The 25940-nt window shown below is 35.4% G+C and overlaps 3 protein-coding genes and 1 long non-coding RNA gene across 4 annotated transcripts; 1 reads left to right on the top strand and 3 right to left on the bottom strand.

Moving 5' to 3' along the window:
* Nucleotides 1–1703: 1703 nt before the first annotated feature.
* Nucleotides 1704–4476, bottom strand: LOC146530549 (uncharacterized). The gene is made up of 6 exons (XM_085200705.1): nt 4038–4476; nt 3555–3765; nt 3243–3350; nt 2844–2991; nt 2480–2669; nt 1704–1840 (listed from the first exon to the last, which is right to left on the bottom strand). The coding sequence occupies exons 1-6, from the start codon at nt 4149–4151 to the stop codon at nt 1718–1720; spliced, it is 894 nt and encodes a 297-aa protein (XP_085056831.1). The 5' UTR covers nt 4152–4476; the 3' UTR covers nt 1704–1717.
* A 2700-nt stretch (nt 4477–7176) lies between these two features.
* On the bottom strand, nt 7177–11526 carry LOC146530548 (hemolin-like). The gene is made up of 7 exons (XM_085199948.1): nt 11393–11526; nt 10765–10816; nt 9782–9908; nt 9189–9541; nt 8464–8695; nt 7771–7973; nt 7177–7495 (listed from the first exon to the last, which is right to left on the bottom strand). The coding sequence occupies exons 2-7, from the start codon at nt 10805–10807 to the stop codon at nt 7212–7214; spliced, it is 1242 nt and encodes a 413-aa protein (XP_085056074.1). The 5' UTR covers nt 10808–10816; nt 11393–11526; the 3' UTR covers nt 7177–7211.
* Nucleotides 11527–14410: 2884 nt separating this feature from the next.
* Nucleotides 14411–24278, bottom strand: LOC146530547 (uncharacterized). The gene is made up of 3 exons (XR_014878885.1): nt 24013–24278; nt 21604–23773; nt 14411–14539 (listed from the first exon to the last, which is right to left on the bottom strand). It is a non-coding gene; the product is annotated as an uncharacterized LOC146530547 (long non-coding RNA).
* On the top strand, nt 21946–25846 carry LOC146530546 (hemolin-like). The gene is made up of 5 exons (XM_085199946.1): nt 21946–22085; nt 22528–22648; nt 23143–23736; nt 24714–24916; nt 25488–25846. The coding sequence occupies exons 1-5, from the start codon at nt 22037–22039 to the stop codon at nt 25769–25771; spliced, it is 1251 nt and encodes a 416-aa protein (XP_085056072.1). The 5' UTR covers nt 21946–22036; the 3' UTR covers nt 25772–25846.
* The last annotated feature ends 94 nt before the right edge of the window (nt 25847–25940 follow it).

The raw sequence follows: 25940 nt of genomic DNA, 5'->3' as shown, positions 1-25940 counted from the left end.
ATTAAGTATAATTGATTACATGCATGCATGAATGTGATATGTCGTTTTCTTTTAGTTCTAGTGTCGTTCATGAAAATTAAATTTAAATCCATGTCCATTTTCACTGCGATAAAAAAAATAGATTCAGATTTTTAGTAATAAGGTAGTAGAAATACATTATAAAAACTCAATTACTTATTATAAAAAATGTATGAGGTTGTTAAACAGTGTTTTACAATTTCATTATCTTTAAATTTATTCGACATATTGCCTTCATCTATGTTTTTAATATAAGGTGCCATTTTGTTTGTCCTTTCGTTCGTGAAAGTGAATGAGACTAAACAGAATAAAATGTTCTTATAGCTATATTTTGTCTCGCTTTATCCTCGAAAGCGCAACTAATACAATGCAAAGACATAAGAAATTAAGAATAAAAATAAGAATTATATACATTAATCTAAAATTTGTATGAGTTTGAGATTTTGTTTTAATGTTACATGCATTTTTACTTTTGACTAAATTTTTTTTTATTAATATGTGGTTAGTTAGTGACTCAAATCTCTGTTATTAATTGTACATGCGTCAAGCCATTTTTATATTAGTTAAATTAAATGTATGGAAGTATTTTACAATAAAAAATAAATACAGAGTGAAGTTTAGTGTAATTTTGAAATGTGGGTTTCTTAACTTCACTTCACTTAATGTTTTATAATTATAAAAAGCATATTTTTGAAATTTAAAAATTAATTATTTTCACCACCCTGCTCTGGTAAAATTTAAAAAATGCAAAGCATATAAATAAATAATTGAATATTAAGTTCAAAACTGTGAATTTGATGTTAATGAAGTGGAAGTGCATGACTTATATTGTTCAAAGCTGTCATATTCGGTCAGTTTTATGCATAATAAAGTATAGTTTTAGTTTATATATTTTTAGTGTTTATGTACTGTAGATATTGTAAATAACGTTATTGTTGGTTATGAAAATCGATTATTATTGTTAATAAAAAAATGCTTTGTTAGCTATTAATTTTAATGGTGTTTTGATTATTTTTCCTTATTTTTATTACATGCCTTCTTTTTAAATGTTGATGTTATGAAAATCAATAAGGCACTTTGAAGGAATACATTATGTTTTGATACAGTATGAAGCTAAAAATAACAAATATATCTTTTTTTTTCATTTTTCTTAACACTAGTTTCGCGTAAGCTGTTTCTTCAGGGCTACCATGACTCTGCGTCTTGACTGTACTTAGACTTGTTATGTCCTTTATAAAAAAAACCGTACAAGCGCGGGTCGGGCTCGCCCACTGAAGGTTTCGTACAAAAATTATAAGTGTCGTGATTTTTCTGAAATTCAAGCTTAGCTAAGAGCCCCTTTATGAGCCCCCTCACGTGAACTAACGGCTTTAATATAAAAGTTTGCCCCCTTTTAAGGCTATTATTTTTTCTATAGTTTTTAGATTTTTTGTCGAAATATGCTTTTTTGCGATATAAACTTAAAGTATAAGTAGAAATACTTTTTTTCAGGAAATCACGGGGCCATAGATCTAAATATTTGATTTGAATTTCAACTCTATATCACCAAACATTCTTAAGATAAAGGCTCTTGATAGACAGACGGACGGACAACAAAGTGTTCGTTGTAATATAAGGGTTCGTTTTTTCCTTAAAAGGTACGGAACCCTAAAAAGTAATGAAAATAAAACAAAAGTTTATCCATTTTTCAAAATGTAATTCAATTAACGAAGAATTCGTTTGAGCGTTGATTTTGATTGTGCCTCCACTTGCACGCCCAGTTCCAGCACGACATGCCCGCCCACGGCTCGTCCGTATAGAATACCTGGCCGTTTTGGTACATCTGTATGAAAATTGTAAATATTAGTCAGTGGCGTAGCTAGGGTATTTGCTGCCCGGTGCGGCTCGGGGGACATGATGCCCCTTTCCTGTTGATGACTTCTAAAAAAAAAAACCGAAGCGATGGTCAATGTTGACTTCTAAAAAAAAAAAAACGTAATCATCAACCTTGACTTCTAAAAAACCGAAGCGATCGTCAATGTTGACTTCTAAAAAAAAAAAACGAAATCATCGACGTTGAGTTCTAAAAAAACAAAGTGATCGTCGACTTTGATGCCCCTTTTATTTTGATGCCCGGTGCGGCTTAAAGGACTTGATGCCCTTTAAAATGGTATAAAGTCTAAAAAACAAAGAAAAAACACACTAATCGTCGACTTTGATGCCCGGTGCGACCGCACCGCTCGCACCCCCCTAGCTACGCCACTGATATTAGTTCCCATTTTCGTTTCCGAATTCTAGATGCTTTGCCTGTTGACTTGCTGAACTTAACGCCGCACTTTGCCTCGATATCAGAGCACTGCCACACAGACCACCACTACAGACCACCTGTCACTGTTACCTAGGGCACTTACAATATGTCACTCATACATTATTTTTATTTATTTAGCCTGGAGTGCGCAACTTATTATATAGATATACTTACAAAAGTCAAATCTGAGCTCTTATAAGTGACCCCATCATATCCGAAACGAAGAATAAAATTCATGGAGAATATTGAGAAGATGCATCTAATGTCGGTCGTGGCCGGTATAAAGTAGCGGTACGGCCCGCAGTAGTAGGAAATTTTTGGTTCATATTCAACGGATTCGGGGAATTCTTCTCTGGGGTTTATTCTGAAAGAAAAGTTTTATGGTCTCACAAATAACCTTATGAAATAGAGTAATTACTTAAATATTGAATATACCTAAGCAGTCCGGGCCAAAAGTATATTTTTACTTAATATATCTTACATGTGGCCGAGTAGTCAAAACATATACCTATCTTTAAAAATAGCTAAAACTATATACTTATAAATGCATTGTGCATCGCTCCAGTTATCATCCGAATGGCAGTACAAGCCTTGACTCGGATCTTTCGCTTGAAACTGTTCAGCGTGAGGTCCCACGTACGTGGTCTCGGAATGTCGATGATAGAATCCGGTAAATGCAAACGCACCTAAAATATAATGTGGGTAATATAATCATTATAGGTACTGTAATTGAGGGTCCATATCCTAAGAAAGGAAAAAACTATCATTCTCTGAATACACCGTGCCAGTGCTCATCGTGTTTCAGGATAAGAAGCTCAGAAAATTGCCTGGACCTTGCGACCCTTGTATAGGATTGACTGGCCCTTTTAAAATGTACATTCCTATACAGAGTAAACAACTCTGTATAGGAATGTCTTGTCAATGGAAACCCATTTACCTCTAAAGGTATAGCAGTGTGGTTTTCTCTCGCTTGAAAGTATCATCTGCACATCTTCTTGGTTGTGTGGCGACGCTATGTAATATGACGTTCCTAGGCATTTGAATTCTAAAAAAATAAATTATGTTTTATTACAAGTGTTATTATAGGTATTGTCATGATAACTTTCAATAAAAATGTCTCGAAAGTTTGGCGATGCGTGGGAAGGGGGATTCTATATGGAGGATTAACCAATCACTCTTAAACAGATGTGCCAAAGACAGACAAAGAATTAATATGTTCGTTATAAAAATGTATTTTATACGAACTTACCAGGACTTGTGTAAAGGCCGAATGGTATTTTAGCCTGAGTTGACTTTATCTTAGCTTCAGATGTGTCCATTTTTTTGTTCATTTTAAGCAAGACCATGGACATGAGCGCCATGTCTGTTTCAAAGAGGAGCCTCTTCAAATCCTTTATGTGGGAGTCGATGAAGGAGAACAGCTTCTTTTGAGCTGTAGTTAGGATTTCCCTGCGATCTGTCTAAAAATTGGTAGAATTTAAAAAGAGAGACCTGTGGTTGGTATAATCAAATCTTTAATTTTAGCCTAGAGTGGTGTCGTATTTTTTTTTTCAACCAAAAATTATAATAATTCTCTAAAATAACTTTTTCCGCTTAAAGAATGATTAACAAGGAATGCCGAGGCAGGTGGCAGGTTGAGGTGAAAAGTTTCCACGCAATGGCTTGGGCAGAACATAAAGCTGCTGCTGCTTGGGCAGAGCATAATAAACATATATTTTATTATTTGACTTACAGGATTGTGAGGTTCTTTTATCCGTCCATTCATATATCTTGTGTAATCTATTAGTTTTTCAAATTTTTCTTTAGCGTAGCTGTGCTTGGGATCTATTACTTTGGTGCTGGGCATGTTGTACGGTCTCTAATAAAATACATTTTTCAAAATGTTATGTTCAACTACTTATCTTCTACAAAACTCAGAACATGCTCAAATGATTTGGACACGTCGAAAAAATTACAAAAACATTTATGAAGCAAGAGGGAGTGGTAAGAGAGCCAAAAAAGACCTGGGGCCTTTTAAGGTTAAAAGAATTTATTACAGTTTCAGTAGTTTTGAGCTACTTTCTATAGAATACATAAAAATATTTACAAGTCACACAATAAATAATATTTTTTTTTACTTACAGTCTCTACAGTAGGAAATGATAACCGAGCAAGCTGTAAATTAAAGAGAATTATTATTATTCATAGAAGGCGTTCTGGCGCAAGGGTTGTAGGTACTCCTGCGGTACCTAGTGCGAGGGAGTGAAATATTTTACATTTTCATTTCCTCACTCTTATAATGATGCAAACCCACCACTCAACACGCAATGTCTCCAGGATTCAGCGGGAAGGAGGGAACGGAAGTGACTTAATCAGAACGGAATGTTTTAACACTAGGTTCCCATGTTCCCAATGCTTACTCGGCTAAGTGCGGGATACTGCATGAAGCTTAAAAAAAATGTATGTACCTACATATATTATTAAAATGCATCCTACTGTTACAATCTTAAGGTAAGTAAATAGAAAATCTTCTATTTTTTTACTTTTTTTTTCTTATAATTTATCCAAAAACATCACTCTTATATATACATCACATTATACGTTGTTTTACTTATATAAGAACTCACTAGTTGAAATGAAGACAAGCCTTCACATTTCACTGAATTAAAGCCACATAATGCTAAAATCTGAAAATAAAATAAAATATTATTAAATAGTGTCCAAAACTTTGGATTTCTGGGCTCTAGAATCCAGAGCCCACATTGTAAACCGCTCTCAACTCTGAGATCGATCTTGAGATGCTATTTTAATAATCTTACGATGAAAACGGCATCTTGAGATTGATCACAGAATTGCCCAAGAGTCTAAAATATACTATGTCTATATATAGAATTCCTCTGGAATTACAGTGTCTATTAGTGAAAACCGCATTAAAATAATTTGATAGATGAGATTTGATGAGAGTTTATTATTATATTAAGAAAAGATATTATACTTATATACCTAGATAGTATTATAATTAAAATATTATTCAAAATTTAATAAGAATAATGAAGCAGAATTTGAACCTGCATTGTGGTTCTTACATAGTTTACATTTGTTTATTTAAACATTTTTAAAGTATTATTTTCATGTGTATCTACTAACATTTTATTATATTGTGGCTATTTACTTAAAATCTATAAAGTTACTTAGTTTATTTACTTTCATTAGAAAAAATCGCGACTAGTGTGAAATATTTTATAATCAATATACTACATGTATAGTTTTTATATATATTTTTACTCAGTGCCGGTTTTAGCACTACCGGCGCCCTGGGCGAAATTTTTTCGGCGCCCCCTAACTACATTTCAATAATTTACAAAAAAGGGAATGGGTACAACGAAATAACCATCTATTAAAAAAATAAATAATGACAAAAACGAATAAAATTTCACTTCTTCTAACCTTTCTATCTGCGAACTCTTTTATTAGGCATTCTATGTTTTCTGCTATTTTATTTTCAAATTTTTTTAGATATCAAAGACGACGATGACTTTGTTTTTTTTTTTTTTAGATATCAAAGACGACGATGACTTAGTTTTTTTTTTAGATCTTAGACCATTTTATAGGGCATCAAGTCTCCTAAGCCTCACTGGGCAGCAAATACCCAATACATCTTTGCGCAAAGCGCCCTAAACGGGCGTCTACGGCGCCCTTTTTTATCCGGCGCCCCTGGGCGGTCGCCCAGCCTCGCCCTACCCTAACGCCGCTAGTGTTTTTACTTATATATTTTAAAAAACCCGAATAAAAATGCAATTGAACATATTTTTCAGGCCATTTCCTCACCCAAATCACTTGCGCAGAAGTCGCCATGTTGGAGTTTTATTGCTAAAGACTATTAGTTTAGGCGTTATAATTGGCTTACCAATTAAAAACGGTAATAAATATTTATTTTATTAAATTGTTATATTTCATTCGGGGGAATATACTCGTATAATATATAAGCTAATTGGACTCTGCACTCTCCTGACTAGCTACTTATGTGCTCCTCGTACTTGTTATTCAATTTTATTATTTCAACATCATGGTAAAATATAATAAAAAGCGTTATAGGGAGTGCGGCGTTTAGTTCTGCCGATCAACACACAATGCCTCTAGAATTCGGCGGAAAATGGAAAACGGAAGTGTCTTAATGGGAACGGAGTGGTTTAGCGCTAGGTTCCTAGCTTCCCTCCCTCTGCCTACTTTACTAAGTGCGGGATACAGCGTGGAGTTAAAAAATCAGAAGGGCCGTTATTGTAGGTATCTCGTTTGCTTTAGTTTCACGCTGTATCTCGCATATTATAAGCAGGGTATGCATGAAAGGAAATTGAATGTAAATGCACTGGCACTCAACACGCAGTATCTCGGAAACTCCGAGTTAAGCGTGTTGAGTGGCGGAGCTCAACGCCGCACTTTTTGTTACCAGAGCGAGAAAATGAAAATAAAGAATTGATACACGATCGGATACTTAGTAAAAGCTAGCCGGAAATAAAACCAGACACACACAGTGGTTACCCGACTACGGCGAAGCGAAAAGGAGGGTTATGATTTTGACCATTATGTATGTATGTTGAATGTGGCGCCCTCTACGTCATATTATGTATCGTGAGGGAGAGGGGTAGAGGGGTATCAAGAAAGGGCTTTTTCAGTCGGACTTTACTTTTTGAATTGCTTTTCTTGTTTCAATGTAGATATATGGTATTTCCGCAAGTTTCATTAGTTATATATCATTAATGTGTGGAGACGGATGTTTGTTCCAATTTCACGCAAATAATTCTGAACAAATTATATAATATGTTAGAATAACACATAGACTACTATTGTAATATATAGATTTAGGTCGCTAGTACTCAAATAAAACACACAAATACATAATATTTATTTATTAAGTATAGTTAATGTTTCACTGTACGTACAGCAGCGTCTCCACATACGCCGTGCCGTGCTCGTTTTGGGCTGAACAACCATAATAACCATTGTTTTTGGGAGTCACGTTCTTCAAAGTGACGGTGGAAACTGTGGTATTTCCTTGGGACTCACTGTGGGCTTCTAGTTTTAGTGGTTGAGCATTGTATGTCCAGGTCAGTGACGCCGCTGGTGTCCCAGTGACGTGACAGGGGAGATCGACGTCACTGCCTGGTTTCACTATCATATTGGGAGGGGCGTTTTTCAGGAATTGAGGTGCGCCTGTAAATTTTTGGGAGAAGTTTTGATTATAGAAATATAGGTAATCAACAAAACCAAAGTCAACAAAACATGAGTCGGGACCCATTTTAATTTTATAAAATGAACATATAAAACAAATAAAATATTTCCAAGGAACTTACTCCTTGGAAATATTTTATTTGTTGAGGAATGGGTTAATCTGAGTATTTTTGAAGTAGGTACTAGTAGTAAGTACTACCAGTTTTTACATAAACATTTTTTAAAAAATATTAAAAATGTAAAAAAGCAATACTCACTAATAACCTTCAATCGCATTGTATGCTCCTGCGGCTTGCCGACTTCATTGTTCACTTTGCAAGTGTACTCGCCCTGGTCGACGAACCAGACTTCCTTGATGAGGAGACGCTTACCAACACTCTTGTTGTATCTGGTGACGCGGTCTTTTGGACTGTTGTTGATGTCCTTGCCGTCCTTGAACCAGTCTGGATGGGCTAATGGACTGAGCAATCAAATTATTAGTTAGTCTATATAATGTTGCTTTTTTTGCAAAAAGGGGCAATCGAGCGGAAATACCACCTGATGGTAAGCGGAACGTTAACCCATGGACATCTACAACCTGAAGGGATTGCGGAAGCGTTGCCGGCCTTGGCTGAAAGTGTCCAAAGCTATTCAATCAAACAGCCGCACAGCCGCAGCAACAGACTACTCGCTTGACTTCAAATAATGACACACGCGGCGTTGTGATCAGTCACTTACCTAACACGCAATGTCTTGTAAATTGAGAAGGAAATAGGAAAAAGAATATCTTAGCACGTAAGGTGCCTAACTCTACTGATCCTCCTACAAAATCTCCATATTATTTATTCAATTGAACCATTACAAACAGTTCTAAATCGTTAAATTATATAAAAGCGTCAGTAATATCAGTGCTACAGCAAACTACCACCGTAATACAACGTGCAGCTGAAATTGTAATAAAAAATACTTACTTTCCACCATAAATACAGTATAAATACACAGGCTTTCCTATTTCAGCTACCACTTCGTTTGAAACGTATTGTTTTACCACTTCATGGTCAGCAGGTTCTTTATCTTGGATAGCTTCTTCTAGAACATGTTCAGCCAATTCTAAGGGCTGGTCCACAGCTGGAGTGTTTGCGAGGCAGACGTATTTCTTATTGCCTACATCCTCTGAGGAGACGCTTGCTATGTACAGAGTTCCTGTGATTGAAAGTAATTGAGTTAGTTTATCAATTATTTTGACAGTAAGTGAAAAAAATATGTTAAAAAAATATTTAGGTATTTCTGCATATTATCTGGAATATTGAAAAAAAATATTACTACTTTAAGCAAAGGAACGTATCGAAGCGTATTGTTTACAGTCCAAGTCCACTAAACCATACGTTGTAATCGAGCTAAATCGAAATTGTGCGCGCTTACATTTAATTTTTACCTTATACTCAATTTGTTCTTGTGGCCTAAATATTAAAAAATAGGAAACAAACAAATTTGGAACAAGAGGCGAAAGAGGTATATCGAGACCGTAGAGTTTGGCGCGTTCGTTACAGTGTGAAGCTAAGTAAGTAAGAAACAAGTTTTTATATAAAACATTAACATAAAAAAACTAAGCTCTTAATTTTCTATACCATCAATTATATAAGTATTACATAATAATTAAAAATAAAACATAAACTAATACATAGTATAAGCTTACCTTCCGGAGAAATAGTGAATTTAGCTCCAGCAACAGGTTTCTCCTCGTTTCCTGTCTTCACTATCCAAGAAATTTCTGGCTTAGGATAAGATTTGGGGATAGCGCATTCCAATTTATAAGTCCTTCCGTTCACAGGCTTATGTTTTTGTAAAGACAACTGAGGTTTATCTATGAAAATCTTTTTTACGAGCACTATACGAGAGCTGGCAACACCAAATTTGGTTTCAGCCAAACATTGATATTTGCCTTCATCAGAGTCTACTGGTTTTTTGAAAATGAGTGTGCCTTCATTTTCCTTTTGTGTTACGTCTGATCGTAGGCTGAATGGTTTACCGTCTTTAACCCAGGAGTACCTATTGGAGGCAACAAAGTTAGTTAATAGTACAAAATTAATTAATAGTTAATAAATTGCAGTTTACTTAAGATTTCATTTAAAGTTAATTACAGTTTTAAAGTAACTTTAAATTCTGAAAATTGTTATAAATTTAAAAACAAAGTATTTTTATCATGCCCTTTTACAGTATATACTGTGAACACTTTGTGAGCACTTTATTTTCTAATTAGTAACTGAAATTTTAAAAGAAGATACATACTTGACTCCAGCATCTTTGTCAACAGTCTCACAGTTCAGGACCAAATCTTCTTTGTTCGGAACACTAAAGTTGACTTCCGCAGGGAGTTCCTTTAGAACTGGTAGCTTCTCCACCGGTTGGGATGCGCCTGTTATTGTTTTTTGGAGAAAAATAAAGTAAATGAATAAATTATTAGTTAATTAAATAAAAACTAAATAATCCTGACTTTTATATCACATGCCTGAACTTTTTTTACTACAGTTAAAAAAAGGGATATGACAACCTGGGCTTTCAAGAAAATGGATATATACAAACTATATATTTATATTTAAAATTTCATTAAAGAGAGATAGGAGCTCGGATAGAGAAAGTGAGAAGTTAACATCCACTGCGGGACCTATTATTGTGAAAATTCAGCTGGTGCGATTGAGGTTTTTTCGGCCTCATATTTGTTACATTACAGTATCAAGCCGCATCGACGTGAAGTCTATATGAAGCCGATTTCGACGTCAAGCCCAATTGAAGTTCTAAGCCTGAACTTGAACCTACACTTGGATCGCGAGTCCCAGGCACTGCTCCGGGCTCCTCACCCAGTAACCACTCTCAACACGTGCGTAAATACATGGAATGCTCAGTAGCTTCTTCTCTAAACATAATAAAGTCAAGAGAAATTTCAACCCAGCTTCATGCTATATCCCGCACACAGCAGGGTAAATAGAGGGAACATAGTATTAAGATCACTCCGTTTCCCACTTTTCGCTGAATTCTGGAGGCATTGCGTGTTGAGTGGCGGAATTAAACGCCGGGCTTTTTGCCTCGATACCAGAACGAAGAAACGGAAGTATAAATTTGAAGTAAATATTTCGTGTCCTCGAGTGGGGATCGAACCCACAACCGTCGCATTACATTCACACCCTAGTGCCTCTGCGGCACTACGGCGGAATTTCAACCGAAAATCTTATTTAATTATTACTTATTTATATATTATTTTTTTCTAAACTTACATATTACAGCGCCGACCGCCAAGATAGCACACGCCCGCCACATTATTGAGATCTTTAAATAATTAAATTTAAAAAAATAATCCATAAACGTTTTTTAAGTGCTTGAAGTAATCCAAAAAAACTTATAGTAATAAAAAAAAATCAGAATGAAATTAAAGGCACACTTAAATCTTCCTCTTTTCTACACAACTAATAATATATAGGAGCCAGCCATCATGCCGCAGCGTCTGACATGACGGTGTGAGTTCGATTCCTACTCGAGAAAACGAATTATATTCATTTCCAAGCGCTGTTGAAAACAAAGCGCGGCTTTGAGCTCTGCTACTCAACACGAAATGTCTCGTGAATTAGGCGGAAGATGGGGTAGATTTCAACTCCCTAGGTGATACAGCGTAAAACTATTGAACATTATAAAAATATTACATAATTAGGATTAGGCGCTAGGGTGGGCAGGGAAAAGCGAGTGACAAAGACACACCGCTCACCGATTACCACCCGAATTAGAAACATTGCGTGTTGGGTAATGAAACTCATTCGCGATATAATATCTTCCCAGGGGATTTCCCCTATGCGGGAATCGAACCCTGTCCCCCTGCGTTATAGACCACTTATAATAAAAACAACTTACCTGTAACAAAACGTAAGCTCAACTGTACATTAAGGCAGGTCATCCTCTTTATATAGCTTCCAACTATTACCAGTTTCCTTTGTGCTCTTATTTTCCTTATACCTACGTTGTTTATTATTTTTTATGGACACATCTACCCTGGGATCCGGCCGTTGAATCCTGCATAAACGAGTTTTCTTAATTAAACCTATATTAATGAATAAAACATGATTAGTAGAACAGATTACACCTGGGTTGCCTGGAAGAATCCTGCCGCAATCTCCTTTAATTTCATTTTTTCGTAACTCGTTTTTGGAGATAATTGCACCAATACGTTTTTTATATGAATCGCACATCATTTGAAAGATAATCGCATAAGGAATTGGAAAATTAAGGGTTGCCAGCTCTCAGTCTGCCGCAAGTCTAGGGTTGCCTGGTTTAAAGATGTCACTAAATGTTAATAATTTGCACTCATGTGTTTTTTTAATGAATTATATATCAAATTAAAGCTTATTTTTTTCTGAACACTATAAAACAGGGTTGCCTGGAAAATTCCTGCCGCAAACTGGGGTTGCCAGCGTTTGAAATATTTTATTCCGGTTCCGTTTGACTATGAGAATAGACGATGAAATGCGCGGTCTGCCCCATGTTTTAAAGTAAAATATTATATAATAGAAGGTCAATCTTAAAATCAATGTTTATTCTAATTGTTCACCTGTTAAATGATGATTTTAATCATATTAAGTACACGTAGAAAACTATTTAAAGATGAAATCATCCTTATTTTTCAAGTAAAATAATGAATGTATAATGTTGAGTCTTTGCAAAATCTATTTTCTAAATACTAATATTTATTTAAATTACCATTTTGAAACAACTAAAATATTTTATTAAATAAATGTTTACAAATATCGATCTACTATAAGCTATTAATATACATACATATACATCATGTTTCCTTAATATAATGAAGGGTGACCATTATTGCGGATATTTTTTAAATTAATTATATTGAAAAATATATTTCAATGAACTCTCTGTCTCTCTCTCTCTCTCTCTTCATCCTCTACTTGTTTGATTTGACAACGCTTGCCGCAACTTTTTTTTTCTCACGCAACTTTTAATAATTTGCATAGGAAAAAAAAATATATATATAATAGAATTATAATAAACAAAACTAAGTTAGCAAAGATTAATTCCAAGAAAAACTATTCAACTAATAATAACTATTAAAAAATTATAAATAAAAAATTTCACTAGCAAGAACTTGTCCGTTTATGCTGATAGTTTTTAAGGCATTTAGGTCTGAAAGAATTGTTCTTATAATTATAATAAAGCACAATCACTCCTAACGTCCCTAACTTAGTGTAATCAAAACTGAGGCAACTATCCCACTGCCACAATTGTCTAGATTTTATTCTGTATTAGAAGTTATTTACATAGATAAAAATATATAATATTAAACATTAAAGTATACTTACGTTTTGCATTAGAAAATAATTAAAAAATACTTCTTTATATTTTTGTTTTAAAACAATGAACTTTTTGTAACACTGTAAATGATAACCGTGCATTGTGTCACTATTAAAAAAAATGTCACTGTATTTAAAATTCATTTTTTGGCGAAACAATAGCATAATTTTACACTTTTGGAGAGATTCCTCGTTAAATTCTGTCACATTTTCACTCCGGCCGCACAAAAACACATCTTCATTTTTGTCAAGTAAAAACGTCTTTACTCTAAAACGAAAGGTAAGTAACTAAGTAATATGCTCAAAAACAACTCATTTGGCCATCTGCCCTTTTATTGCATTTAGAAACAATACATCTTCGAAAATAATTTTATTGCATGTGGTTTGCTTTGTTTCGCGCTGCAAAATGTTTATCTATAGTAAAAAATAGCGAACTAACTAATTGATATTTGCCGACTCCTGGTCATAAATCGTAAATAGCGTTTATTAGTCGGCATTACTGCCGAATTTTCTTGGAATTAATCTTTGCTAACTTAGTTTTGTTTATTATAATTCTATTATATATATATTTTTTTTTCCTATGCAAATTATTAAAAGTTGCGTGAGAAAAAAAAAGTTGCGGCAAGCGTTGTCAAATCAAACAAGTAGAGGATGAAGAGAGAGAGAGAGAGAGAGAGAGAGACAGAGAGTTCATTGAAATATATTTTTCAATATAATTAATTTAAAAAATATCCGCAATAATGGTCACCCTTCATTATATTAAGGAAACATGATGTATATGTATGTATATTAATAGCTTATAGTAGATCGATATTTGTAAACATTTATTTAATAAAATATTTTAGTTGTTTCAAAATGGTAATTTAAATAAATATTAGTATTTAGAAAATAGATTTTGCAAAGACTCAATATTATACATTCATTATTTTATTTGAAAAATAAGGATGATTTCATCTTTAAATAGTTTTCTACGTGTACTTAATATGATTAAAATCATCATTTAACAGGTGAACAATTAGAATAAACATTGATTTTAAGATTGACCTTCTATTATATAATATTTTACTTTAAAACATAGGGCAGACCGCGCATTTCATCGTCTATTCTCATAGTCAAACGGAACCGGAATAAAATATTTCAAACGCTGGCAACCCCAGTTTGCGGCAGGAATTTTCCAGGCAACCCTGTTTTATAGTGTTCAGAAAAAAATAAGCTTTAATTTGATATATAATTCATTAAAAAAACACATGAGTGCAAATTATTAACATTTAGTGACATCTTTAAACCAGGCAACCCTAGACTTGCGGCAGACTGAGAGCTGGCAACCCTTAATGTTCCAATTCCTTATGCGATTATCTTTCAAATGATGTGCGATTCATATAAAAAACGTATTGGTGCAATTATCTCCAAAAACGAGTTACGAAAAAATGAAATTAAAGGTGATTGCGGCAGGATTCTTCCAGGCAACCCAGGTGTAATCTGTTCTACTAATCATGTATTATTCATTAATATAGGTTTAATTAAGAAAACTCGTTTATGCAGGATTCAACGGCCGGATCCCAGTCTAATCGCAGTTCGGTAGAGCTTGGCTGCATGCAGTAGGTAGGTGTAAATTTGATTTACAGATCGATCCAGGGAATGACAATTATAATTGAATGAACATTTTCATTTTCGTCAAGTCCAAGTTTTTCATCTTCTAAAACAAGATGATTTTAAATTCAAAAAATATTTCTAGTTCTAATTATCTAATTATATTTTTAGTAGTCATTTCTATTGGCCCACGTAAACGAAGCTGCAGTTAAAAAGTACAATAAAATATAACATAAATATCTCTTTTAAAGGATGTCTCTGAGACGATCATTAACTAAATCATATTTAAAATACAAGGTAAAAAAGAAAATATTATGCTGATGTGACATTTACTTTTTTGCTTAATTTGGTCTTATCGTATATATTAAACAAAATTAGTTAAGACCATCGTAGCGTAGTGGTCCAACCACTGAATGCAATTTGACGATGGCTTTGTGTTCAATTACTATTGGGGAATTAAGTATATTTAAATTATTTTCATTTATCCACTCTGCTCTAGTTCATATCGGTTTCGATAATGGGCGGTGTTTAGTGAATGGATTGTCTTAGCTCTAAGTTCCTTCTACCTACCTCTTCTGGCTGGCCATACGTTTGGTACAACGTGACGCTAAAAAAACTATATATTACAAATTACAAGAGGATAACAAGAACTACCTACAACTAACGACAAAAAATCACGACAAAATTTTACATACATATGTAAATGAATATTGCTATCTAGTCTTCCAATCTTAAAGCTCGTTTTCCACCTTGTCCTACATACTCAGTTCTTGGGAGTGGAGCGAGGCTCGCTCCGTCCGCTTCGGTGGAAACCGGGCTTTAGGCTGTCAAATATTGTGGATTCTAATACCAATCTATACTTATATTAGAAAGCTGAAGAGTTCGTTTCGTCGAACGTGTTAATCTCAGGAACTACTGGTACGAATTGAAAAATAATTTCTGTGTTGGATACTGAAGATATGGAGAAATGTTTCATTATACTTTTCTAGTAGTTTTTTTCTTTTAATTTTCCACTAATATTATAAATGTGAAAAAAATTAAAGCAGATAATTGTATAACGACCATATTTAATAAACATGGATTGCTTATGTTCTGTCACGAAGTAACACCCGCGTTAATAAGCAAGACGGACAAATAAACTGATCTTTATGTATTAGATAATTGTTTGTAACATTTTCCTTAACATTTATTATTTTTATGCTCTATTTTATATGAGGTACCTATAGTTTCAGATTTTTAACCGATTTAAAAAAGGAGGTTATCAGTTTGACATTTAAGTATGTATGTAATATTGTTGCAGAGGGAATCTGGGATACCTGGGAACCTTTTTTTTTTTTTTTATGGAAAAAGGACAAGGCAATCGAGCGTTCGGGTCATCTGATGATGATCACCGCCGCCCACGACCCCGTGCAGCACCAGAAGAGCTACAGGTGCGTTGCCGGCCTTTGAGGTGGAGATAGACGCGCTTTTTGAAGGTACCCATATCGTACCGACCTGGAAACACTGCCGCGGGTAGGCTATTCCACAGTTCGGGGGTGCGTGGAAGGAAATTCCTACGAAACCGCACAGTAGTGGAGTGCCACGCATCCAGATGGTGTGGATGATATTTAAGTTTGTGACGTGCTGTGCGGTTAGAAAATTCGGTGGCAGGTAACAGGTCAAACAGCTCTTCAGAACACTCACCATGATAAATGCGATAGAGAACGCACAGCGAGGAGACGTCTCTACGCAGAGCCAAAGTGTCAAGCCTTTCACAGCTTACTGGGTCCTTAATGATTCGAACAGCTCTACGTTGTATGCGATCAAATGGGTCAAGCTGATACTGGGGTGCACCAGCCCAGAGATGAGAACAGTACTCCATGTGTGGCCGAACCTGGGCCCTATATAGGGCCAATCGGTGTTTTGGCGTGAAGTACCGTCTCGCTCTATTGATGACCCCCAGTTTCTTCGAGGCCAACTTGGCCTTGCTTTCCAGATGATCGCGATACTGGCAGTCACTCGAAATATAAAGGCCCAATATGCTGATACTGGGCGCGGCTGAAAGGGGAGTGTTCTGAAAGACTGGCGATACGATAAATGGGGTTTTTTTTGTGGTTAACGCGCAAACCTGTGTCTTCAGGGGGTTAAATTGGACCAGGTTCTTTTCACCCCATGAAGAGACATTCTCGAGGGATGCCTCAACAGAAGACACAAGTTTATTTCGGTACTGTTCAGCGTTTTCCCGAGAAAGACTTGCGCGGCCGGAGTAAACAGCGTCCACCGTGCTATCATCTGCATAGCAATGAATGCTAGGATCCTCCAGCATGTCATTGATATGCAGTAGAAACAGCGTGGGGGACAGCACGCAGCCTTGGGGAACGCCTGCGTTCACGGGCATATGGTTGGAGCAAAAACCGTCGACAGCGACCTTGATGCTGCGCCCAGTGAGAAAGCTGGCGATCCACCTGCATAAATTCTCGGAAAGCCCATAGGATGGAAGTTTAGCAAGGAGCGCCCCATGCCACACTCGATCAAAGGCCTTCGCCATGTCCAAACTAACTGCCAGACCCTCTCCCTTGCTTTCGATAGCCGCAGCCCAACGGTGGGTAAGGTAAACCAGAAGATCACCGGTTGAGCGACCATGGCGGAAGCCATATTGACGGTCATTAATCAATCGGTGATCCTCTAGATAAACCAAGAGCTGGCTATTGATGATGAACCTAGTGCTAAGTCACTCAGTTGTCCATTATGAGACTCCGGTACCCCGTACAAAAGGTGGCGGAACTTAATGCCACCATTTGTATCGTTACCAGAGCGAAAAAGTAAAAATAAAAAATATTTTGTTCCCTCCAGTGGGTTTCGAATCCCCAATCATCGCAGGTTTGTGTCGGCGCTACGACGGCCTCATGGATTATATTTGAGCACGAGTTTTAAATTTCGTGTAAGTGTTTGTTAACAACTTTTAATTTTATTTTTTTCATATGTTTTAAGTGCAATAGATAATTATACATGCTTATATGTTTATCTGTAAATATCCATCTGTCCATCTGTCCGTACCATTTATCTTGAGATTGCGTGGAGGTATAAAACTGAAAATATTATCAAATATTGAAGTATGTACATACATCCCTCGATGCATGGAAAAAATCAAAGTTAAAATTTAAAAGGTACGAGCATTTATGCTTCGTTTGCATTTTATATAAAATTTGTTTCCTTAGTATGTGATTAGTAGGTACTAAAATTGCAAAGTAAATGATGAAATAGAACGTAATTTACGAATTGAAAGGAAAAATATATATTTTCCAATATTACTCACATTAGTTGAATGGTGACATTGCATTGCAGCATTACTCTTCGTCACGTACTCGCATGCACCTACCTACCTACCTATGTACGTATTGTAAGGCGAATATGTACTTATTGTTCGTTGTCCCGGCTTCACTTTTTCTCCGCATAGTAGATAGACAAAGGAAAGCTAGTGTTGAGATATTCATTTTCTTTATTAACTTCTTCTTTACTTTTGGAGGTATTGTAGGCCTGAGAGTGAACCTGGGAACCTTATGTTAAGGCACTCCGTTCCCATTAAAACACTTTTGTTCCTGATTTTCCGCCGAATTCTGAACGCATTGCGAATATTGATTGGCAAAACCCAAACCCACAGTCGTCACTGTTACAGATCGCGCCGTCACATTCTGTTCTATTTTATTATATCGATATAATAAATTATAATAACAAAAACAATCACTAAATGTTAGTACTAGGTATACTTATTTGTAATTATTTATCGAATCGACTGACTACATGCCTCGTAAACCACAAAAACTAGCAGTCACGCTTGACAAGCACTTACTTAGGTTTGGAAAGCTCTAAGGATCGGCCGTTTTTTGACCGAAACTACAATTTATTTTATATACAAACTTATTCATATATCTATATGTCCCTTCCAGACTTGCGAAGCTATCCATAAACTAGTGAACCGATTTTGATGAATTTAGACTATTATTGTTACCTAAACTTACGGAAGAGGTTTTCCTCGATTTATAGTTTCCGGTAAGTTTGTGGCCACACACATGTACTTAGAGAGTAATGAATTAATGTTCGTCCTTTCGCTCTTTCAAAAGCATTTTACATTTGTTTCGCTCTTTTCGATGCTTATTGAGACAGTGACACAAGGTCAAGGACGTAAAATGAACTCCTCCTTTGTTAAAATGTATGTAGGATGTGTATAATAGGACTATTAGTATTAAAAACCAGTCAAGTGCGGGTTGGAGCAGACCGAGGCTTCGGCACCTATTTCAGGATTGTAGGTCAACGACAAACTTAAGTCTGCGGACATGTGCACTCATATTTTATGAAATTAATTACAAATATTTTTTTTTTTTTTTTTAAATAATTTTGATCAACTATAAACTTTCACTTCTAAGTTTTTTTTTCTTTATTTGTATTATAAGTTCTCACTTCGTGCCAAATTTCGTAACTGGGTCCATGGGAAGTACCCGCGGCGAATTATTTTGCTGCATTTTGTATTAAACAAAATCTGTAAAAAAAAACTACTGTCTATGTACAACGACCTTCTTCATACATTCATTAGCCGCCAGGGATTCACCGCCACGACGCGCTGCGCGGCTCAGAGCGACAATAACTGGCGTGTCCCCCGTCCCCCGTCCCCCGTCGCCCGTTACACGTATTGAATATATGTAAACTAGTTATAGCCAACTCTTGCGGGGACTTTAATAGCCTTATTATTTTCAATTCCATTTCATAGTTTGGACTATAAAATATCAAATTACATTTGTTTTTTTTTTGCTTCACGCTGTATCCCGCACATAGCAGGGTAGGCAGTGGGAACTCGGTACCAAAGCGAAGAAATGAATGTAGGTACCTACATATTATTATACATATACTATACCTACCTATAAGGTGCCTACACTATGATATTGTATTGATCAGTCATGGAATATGGTACGTTAGTGTCTGTGGTGTGTTGGGAAAATACTCGAAGGTCATATGACTACAAATTTGGTCATACTTGTTAAACATGTTATTTTTGTTTGACAAAATGCAATTCTAGTTCTTTTGCTAATTAAATAGAGAGGAATAGAGTTAAGACACTCTGTTCCCCACGCACTGCCCAATTTTCGAGACAAAATCGACTATGCGTATCTCACAGATTAAAAAATATATCTGTGAGATACGCATAGTTGAACCTACTGGACTTAAAAAGTTGAAGTTATTGGTTCCTTGGGGAATGAAGGGGACCGCTAAGAGAGGATTTTCCCTATGGGAGCGGAAAAGGAAAAGATTTTAAAATTTACATCATTAAGTTCTACTAGTGTAAAAAATAAATTAATTGTTTTGAATTAATATTGCACCTAATGACCTATCTAATTACATTCCATACGCATACTTTCTTCATTATTTTACATAATAATAAGTTACTTGTTATTCATATCACAGAATGATCTAAGGAAATAACAAGATATAAACTAACATAAAATTATATTAGTTTGAGGAAAACTTTTATTAAATAAGTATAATATTGTTAGCACCTATAAGTTATCAGTTCAAGTTTTTTAGTTATTTGGGGATGTTTTTTAATACAAATCTCTCTAGGCTACATATAAACAGAAGAATGAGGCAGAGAAAGAACAACACAACACAAATAAAGAAAGTAATCATTTTTTTATAGATGGGGAGACGATGATGCTAACTCGGGATTTGCTCGAGCGTCATAGAGACCTAGTGTGTTGCGAAGCTTAGATGATAACAAGAAATAAAAAATCAGCTACACGCCGTATCCCACACATAGCAGGGTAAGCAGAGGGACTGTTAAGACACTCCGTTCCCCACTTTCTGCTGAATTCTGGAGGCATAGTTAACACTAGGTTCCCAGGTTCCCTTTGCCTTGCTATGTGCGGCCGTTGTGAAGTAGGGGCACAGCGTCGGTAAGGTTGTAGGCTGTAAACGCTACGGTTATGTAGGACGTAGGTCACAAACGCGACAGTTGTTGGCTCGATTGAATAAATTATTATTAGCTCTAGTAATAGAACAAAGTGCGGCGTTGAGTGCCGTCAACTCGTAATGTCTTAAAAAAGGGGCTACATGCGTTCCGCTTTTACTTTGAATAGATTATGCATTATGTCGTGCAATCATGTTTACTTTCCCGTTTTCCTTGACTTTTGTCTAACACAGTTAGTATGCAAGTTATCAGTAATGACGCGCGTAGAAGTGATAACGTTTTTTTTTATTTTCTTTAAATTCCAAGAAATACAACAACTGAAATTGGAGAACGGTGTGTTTAAGACACTTGGTTGCCTTGGTTGAATATATTTTTTTAATTAAAATCATCACGCTGTATACCGTATATAGCGCAGGACGCAGAGAGAACCTCAGAGGTGTCAACACAATCCAGTCTCGCTAGAGTAGGAAAATAAAAATAATTCATTCCACGGAATGGAGATTAAATTCACAACCGTCGCGTTTATAAATGAATTGCAGCGTAAACGGAACGGAATACTTTATCTAGAAATTAGTATTTAAGGTATTTTACCCAAAGGGTTAAGTGAGAACCTATTTCTTAGACTCCGCCGTCCGTCCGTCCGTTTGTCTGTCATCATGCTACAGTATGATCTCATGAACCGTAATAGTTAGACACTTGAAATTTACGCAGTTGATTTATTTCTGTTGCAACAAATACAATTAAATTGAATAAATATTTAAATAATAGTGGGCCCCATATAGTAACGTATTTTTCTTTTGCATTTTTTAAGATATTGGTACGCCTCGTGTACCAGCTCGACTCAAAGTTTTTTTGTTTAACAAAACCGAGGCAACACATTTTTATTAGTTCATTGAATTAGATTTCAAGCTTCCGAATTAATGATATAAAAAATAGCCCATTTTTTATATCAATGATGAGTGGAGAGCAGAAAAAAAGGCTATAGATAAAAAAACAAGGGGCGTAAATAAACATCTAAGGTATTTTACATTTTACGTTATGACTGTATACTGTATACGCACGCGGTTCTTTACGTGGAAAATCGGGTTTGTTTTTCACGGTTTACTCGATTTATTAGTTATATTTCACTTCAGAATGTAATTTAAGGTTAAGTAAGTCAATTATTGAAAAATACATTTTCAGTTTCATAATTGTGGAAAAACGGTAAAGATAGTAAAGTTAATTGCTCTTACCATGTGGGCGTCCATAAATTACGATCTGCTAACTTAATATGTTTTAATGAGAGTTTAAGACTAAATGTTATATTATTTCAAATTGTATTTTAAATCTTTTTTATTTCAAATTCAATCTATATATAAAATCAAATCTATTTTATTTCAAATTTACTTATTTACACACAAACACACTTATTTATTTATATTGTATAAAATAAATTACTCATAAACTAAGGTATTGTTTTATTACCGTAAACATTACTCAGAGACGATTCCCGCCATTATATAAGGGCTTTCTTCTATTTCTATTGACAGTTGTATTTTCTCGTCATTAGAAATACTACAGATAAATTAAATAATAATTATTAAAATATTATAATTAAGAAATTAATATCTTACATAATTTATATTGATTATTATTTATTTATTTTAATTAATTGATTAGACAAAAATGTTCCACTTTAATATAATAGGCGTGATACTAGCTGTAAGCATGTTATGTAAGTATATTTGCTTTTTTCTTTCAATAATCCAACTAAAACTAAGTGTACATGTCTTAATGGTAACGGATTGTCTTAACATTAGGTTCCCAAGTACCCTCTGCCTACCTTGCTGTGCGCGGGATACAGCGTGAAGCATAAAAACTTTTATTTAGCTTCTCGCTTTATCCCGCATATAGCAGTAAATTTTCCCCATATACCGAACCTAGTGTTCAGATACTCCACCAAATTTATCAGAGTGATTTAACTACAATATTAAATAGATAATTTATTCTCTTCACTTGTGCCACTGCACCATGTAAACTATTAATATGTTATCCAATCTAAGCCCGGTAGCCGGTAGTCAATCAAAATAAACTAAAAAGTCAAAATTGGACTTATTATCAAAATTTTTATACAATTATGTTACTTTAATGATATCATTATTATTTGTCTTTTCAAGGTGCATCTGAACCGGTAGATCAGCTGCCCATCCTAAAAGAATTGCCAGAAGAAGTTCTGTTCAAAGAAAATTCGGAGTTTACTCTAGAGTGCACTACAGTTGAGAAGGTCCCGGGTATAAGGTTAGTTTCTGCTTGATTAATGCATTTTTTTATATATTTTAGTACCCCCCGCTTTGCCATATGGCAGGGAACCCAGTCTCCGTCCAGGAGCACCAGTACAAAGGAGGTTGAATCCATAACCAACACAGGGGCTGTCAGACGTTGTGCTGCTGCGCCAAGGTGTTCTTATATATTACTAACTGAAACTAATCTTCAAGTATTTACCATTACAACTTACAGTATATTAATTTAAAAAAAAAACAATTACATACTTAATTTCGTTTTTTCAGCTTTACACGGTATCCCGCACACGGCAGGGTAGGCAAAAGAAACGTAATGTTAAGACACTCCGTTCACATTTTCCGCCGAATTTTGGTGGCACTGCGTGGTGAGTGGCAACGCTGCCCGTTGCCTAGCCACCATAAATTAAAATTTTAAATATTTAATATCCTCAAGTGGGAATCGAATTCACAACCTATCGCGTTTACAGTCACCCACTTATGCCTTTCTTTTAGATATTCGTGGCTGAAAGATCGTGCACCATTGAAGCTGAATTCTGGCATATCACAAACAGATAACGGAGGTACCCTGGTCTTTAAGAAACCATCGATTCACGACGAAGGCGACTATCAATGTTTAGCGCACACTGACTTAGGGATGGCCAGCTCCCGAATAGTACACGTTAGACGTCAATACATAGACATTCCTAAGGCTACCCTACAAAAACATACACCTGTAGAAGGAAAATATTACAAGCTCAGCTGTAATATTCCAAATGCGTATCCGAAACCGGAAATAGTATGGCTTTACCAGCTAATTTCTGATCCAACTATTTCGCGAACTGTATTAAATCCGCGTATAACGCAATCCCCTGGCGGTACTTTATTCTTTACTAATGTGACGAAAGAGGACACGAGCCGGGAGCATAAATATGTATGTGTGGCGAGGTCTAGTGCAGTGGACGAAGATGTCGTTTTAGCGGAACATGTGATTGAGGACGTCGTCTTCCAGCATGGTGACAATTCGGCTCTCGTCTCCTTATACGTTAGTCCGGACACGGTGGCCAAAGTGGGAGATGTTACAATGATCTATTGTATTTATGGAGGAACGTAAGTATTTATAACTTTATTCCACTCTCGATGCATGCTGAAAAAAATTAAGTTAAAAAGAAACTCTTTGAATGAATTCAAAAAGAAGAAGAAAGAAATGAACAATCACAACGTTCTTTGGAATGGTTAATACTCATATCGCACCTTTAGAATCACTTTATATTATAAAGTAAGCAAAACGTTAAATACTTAGGTACGTTAATATATAAACTTTAAATAAAACGTAAATGCGTGTTATTTTTGTCAAGGTTCGGTAATGGAATTAGGAATACTTACAACTTCACTAATAAGTTCGATTGTCTGTAGTTTATTGACTTGCGTATGAACAAAAAACCATCTTTTATATTTATGGCTTACATTTTATTAAGACTCACGAGATATTCTCAGAGGACGTCATGGACAAACGCCATGGACTGACGTCATACATACCTATATTTAACATAAATTGAAAAAAAGTGCTTGCAAACATAACTGAAAATAACATTGAAACATAAAAATACCGTAAAACGTACTATTTGATTGTAATATGTGAACTATTTCAATTATTAAACATATTATTATTACATATTTGCTATTTACTTAAATGCGGACATAAAATAGATAACAAACATAACAAGATACAAGACTGCCATCTTAATCTAAGTGTAACCGGAGGTCACTGCGCTAAGATTATACTTTGTTTATGTGATCAACATTAGTATCGTACCATCAGATTTATTAAACAAAGTTCAATAAACACCGTATAATCGTGACTGCGACATCCACTAGGATCCTCGCTCTAGTAGACAAATTACAGCGCTGACTACCGCCGCAATTGTGTATAATGAGGTTATGAGTAGATAGTTAAAATTTAAAAGATAAATGTTATTTTCTTCTTCTTAGAGCGTTTAAATAAAAGCTTTTTCAAAAAAAAATTCTACTTATTATACTATCTTATTACAAAATGTTAACTAAATCTATTTCAAATGAATCTTCAGTCCTCTGGCTCACCCAGATTGGTATAAAGATGGTAAAAACACAAACAACAATCCCAAAGACCGCGTGACCAGATACAACCGAACTGGTGGAAAGCGTCTCTTGATTAAAGAAACGTGGGCGTCAGACGAGGGACAGTACACTTGCATTGTGGACAACGGTATGGGCAGACCCCAAACTCATACCATGCGCCTGACTGTTGTCAGTGAGTATTAAGCCAATGAATTATTTTAGGGAATATCTTTTTATAGATCGTCCTGATTATAAACGTAGCTGTTCTGGTTTCGATTTCCACTAGCAGGTAATGACTTATCTTTATTTCCTCGCTATGATAATAAGACAAAAGCGCGGCGTTGAGTTTCACCAGTCAGTTGTCTCAAAAATTTGGCGATAAGTGGAGAACGGAGTGCTGAATATCAGTATCTATCTGCCTACTCTGCTACAAGCGGGGTATAGCGCTACATTAAGGCTATGATATACTTATGATATACTGTCACCGCGAAGGTTGTGCGTACGACTTCTACACCAAAGACCGCTACGCAGCACGTAGTATTTTAAAATAAGACAGAAAAATTGAAGTTGGAGTGGTGGAACCTGAATGTTTTCCCTGTAACAATTGTGATTGCTACATTCGGGAGATATATAAAACCTAAAATCACTTATAGGTTATTATAATAAAAGTGATATTAGTATAAATAATAAAATGAACCTTAATCTTTTTCATTAATGTACCTACTTAAATCGACCTCCTATTTTAAATTTCATAAAATTTTCAGGTCCGCCAAAAATATCAAAACATGCAGAACGTAAGCTTACAATGAAAGCTGGTGAAGATGTGACCCTAGAGTGTCACGCAACGGGAACCCCAGCACCTGTATTGAAGTGGACGCTCAACGCGCAGCCGCTAGCACAGCAAGCTCTCGGGGAGTCCCACGGCAGTGCCAGTGTGTCCACTGTTACTCTATCCCGCGTGACGGCCGTTGACAACGGATACTACGGCTGCTCCGCGGCTAACGAGTACGGGGATGCGTATGTGGAGACGCTTGTTTATGTACAGTAAAACAATACTGTGAATACTATTTAAATTATATTTCAATAAATTATTAATAATAAAATGTAATTGAAATATTTATAATTTTTTGCCTTTATTTTTATCGAATAAATTACGATTACAACTTATACCAGCGATAATTCGTTGAAATGTAATTTAGTTTTTACCATAATATTAG

This window comes from Heliconius melpomene, chromosome 17 (assembly GCF_056956725.1).
Source record: "Heliconius melpomene rosina isolate 202511_hmr_F chromosome 17, ASM5695672v1, whole genome shotgun sequence".
Lineage (NCBI taxonomy): Eukaryota > Metazoa > Arthropoda > Insecta > Lepidoptera > Nymphalidae > Heliconius > Heliconius melpomene.
This window is presented reverse-complemented; position numbering and strand designations above follow the sequence as displayed.

Bases quoted from the DNA above. Each gene is read 5' to 3' on its own strand.
- LOC146530546 (XM_085199946.1), top strand. From the start codon at position 22,037: ATGTTCCACTTTAATATAATAGGCGTGATACTAGCTGTAAGCATGTTA. The intron at 22,086-22,527 runs GTAAGTATATTT...TGTCTTTTCAAG, and splicing joins ACTAGCTGTAAGCATGTTAT to GTGCATCTGAACCGGTAGAT. The intron at 22,649-23,142 runs GTTAGTTTCTGC...CCTTTCTTTTAG, and splicing joins GAGAAGGTCCCGGGTATAAG to ATATTCGTGGCTGAAAGATC.
- LOC146530549 (XM_085200705.1), bottom strand. From the start codon at position 4,151: ATGCCCAGCACCAAAGTAATAGATCCCAAGCACAGCTACGCTAAAGAA. The intron at 2,992-3,242 runs GTAAATGGGTTT...ATTATATTTTAG, and splicing joins ACACTGCTATACCTTTAGAG to GTGCGTTTGCATTTACCGGA. The intron at 2,670-2,843 runs GTATATAGTTTT...CTTTTCTTTCAG, and splicing joins GATGCACAATGCATTTATAA to AATAAACCCCAGAGAAGAAT.
- LOC146530548 (XM_085199948.1), bottom strand. From the start codon at position 10,807: ATGTGGCGGGCGTGTGCTATCTTGGCGGTCGGCGCTGTAATAT. The intron at 9,542-9,781 runs GTATGTATCTTC...TGCCTCCAATAG, and splicing joins GACAAAGATGCTGGAGTCAA to GTACTCCTGGGTTAAAGACG. The intron at 7,974-8,463 runs GTAAGTATTTTT...TTGATTGCTCAG, and splicing joins TACTGTATTTATGGTGGAAA to TCCATTAGCCCATCCAGACT.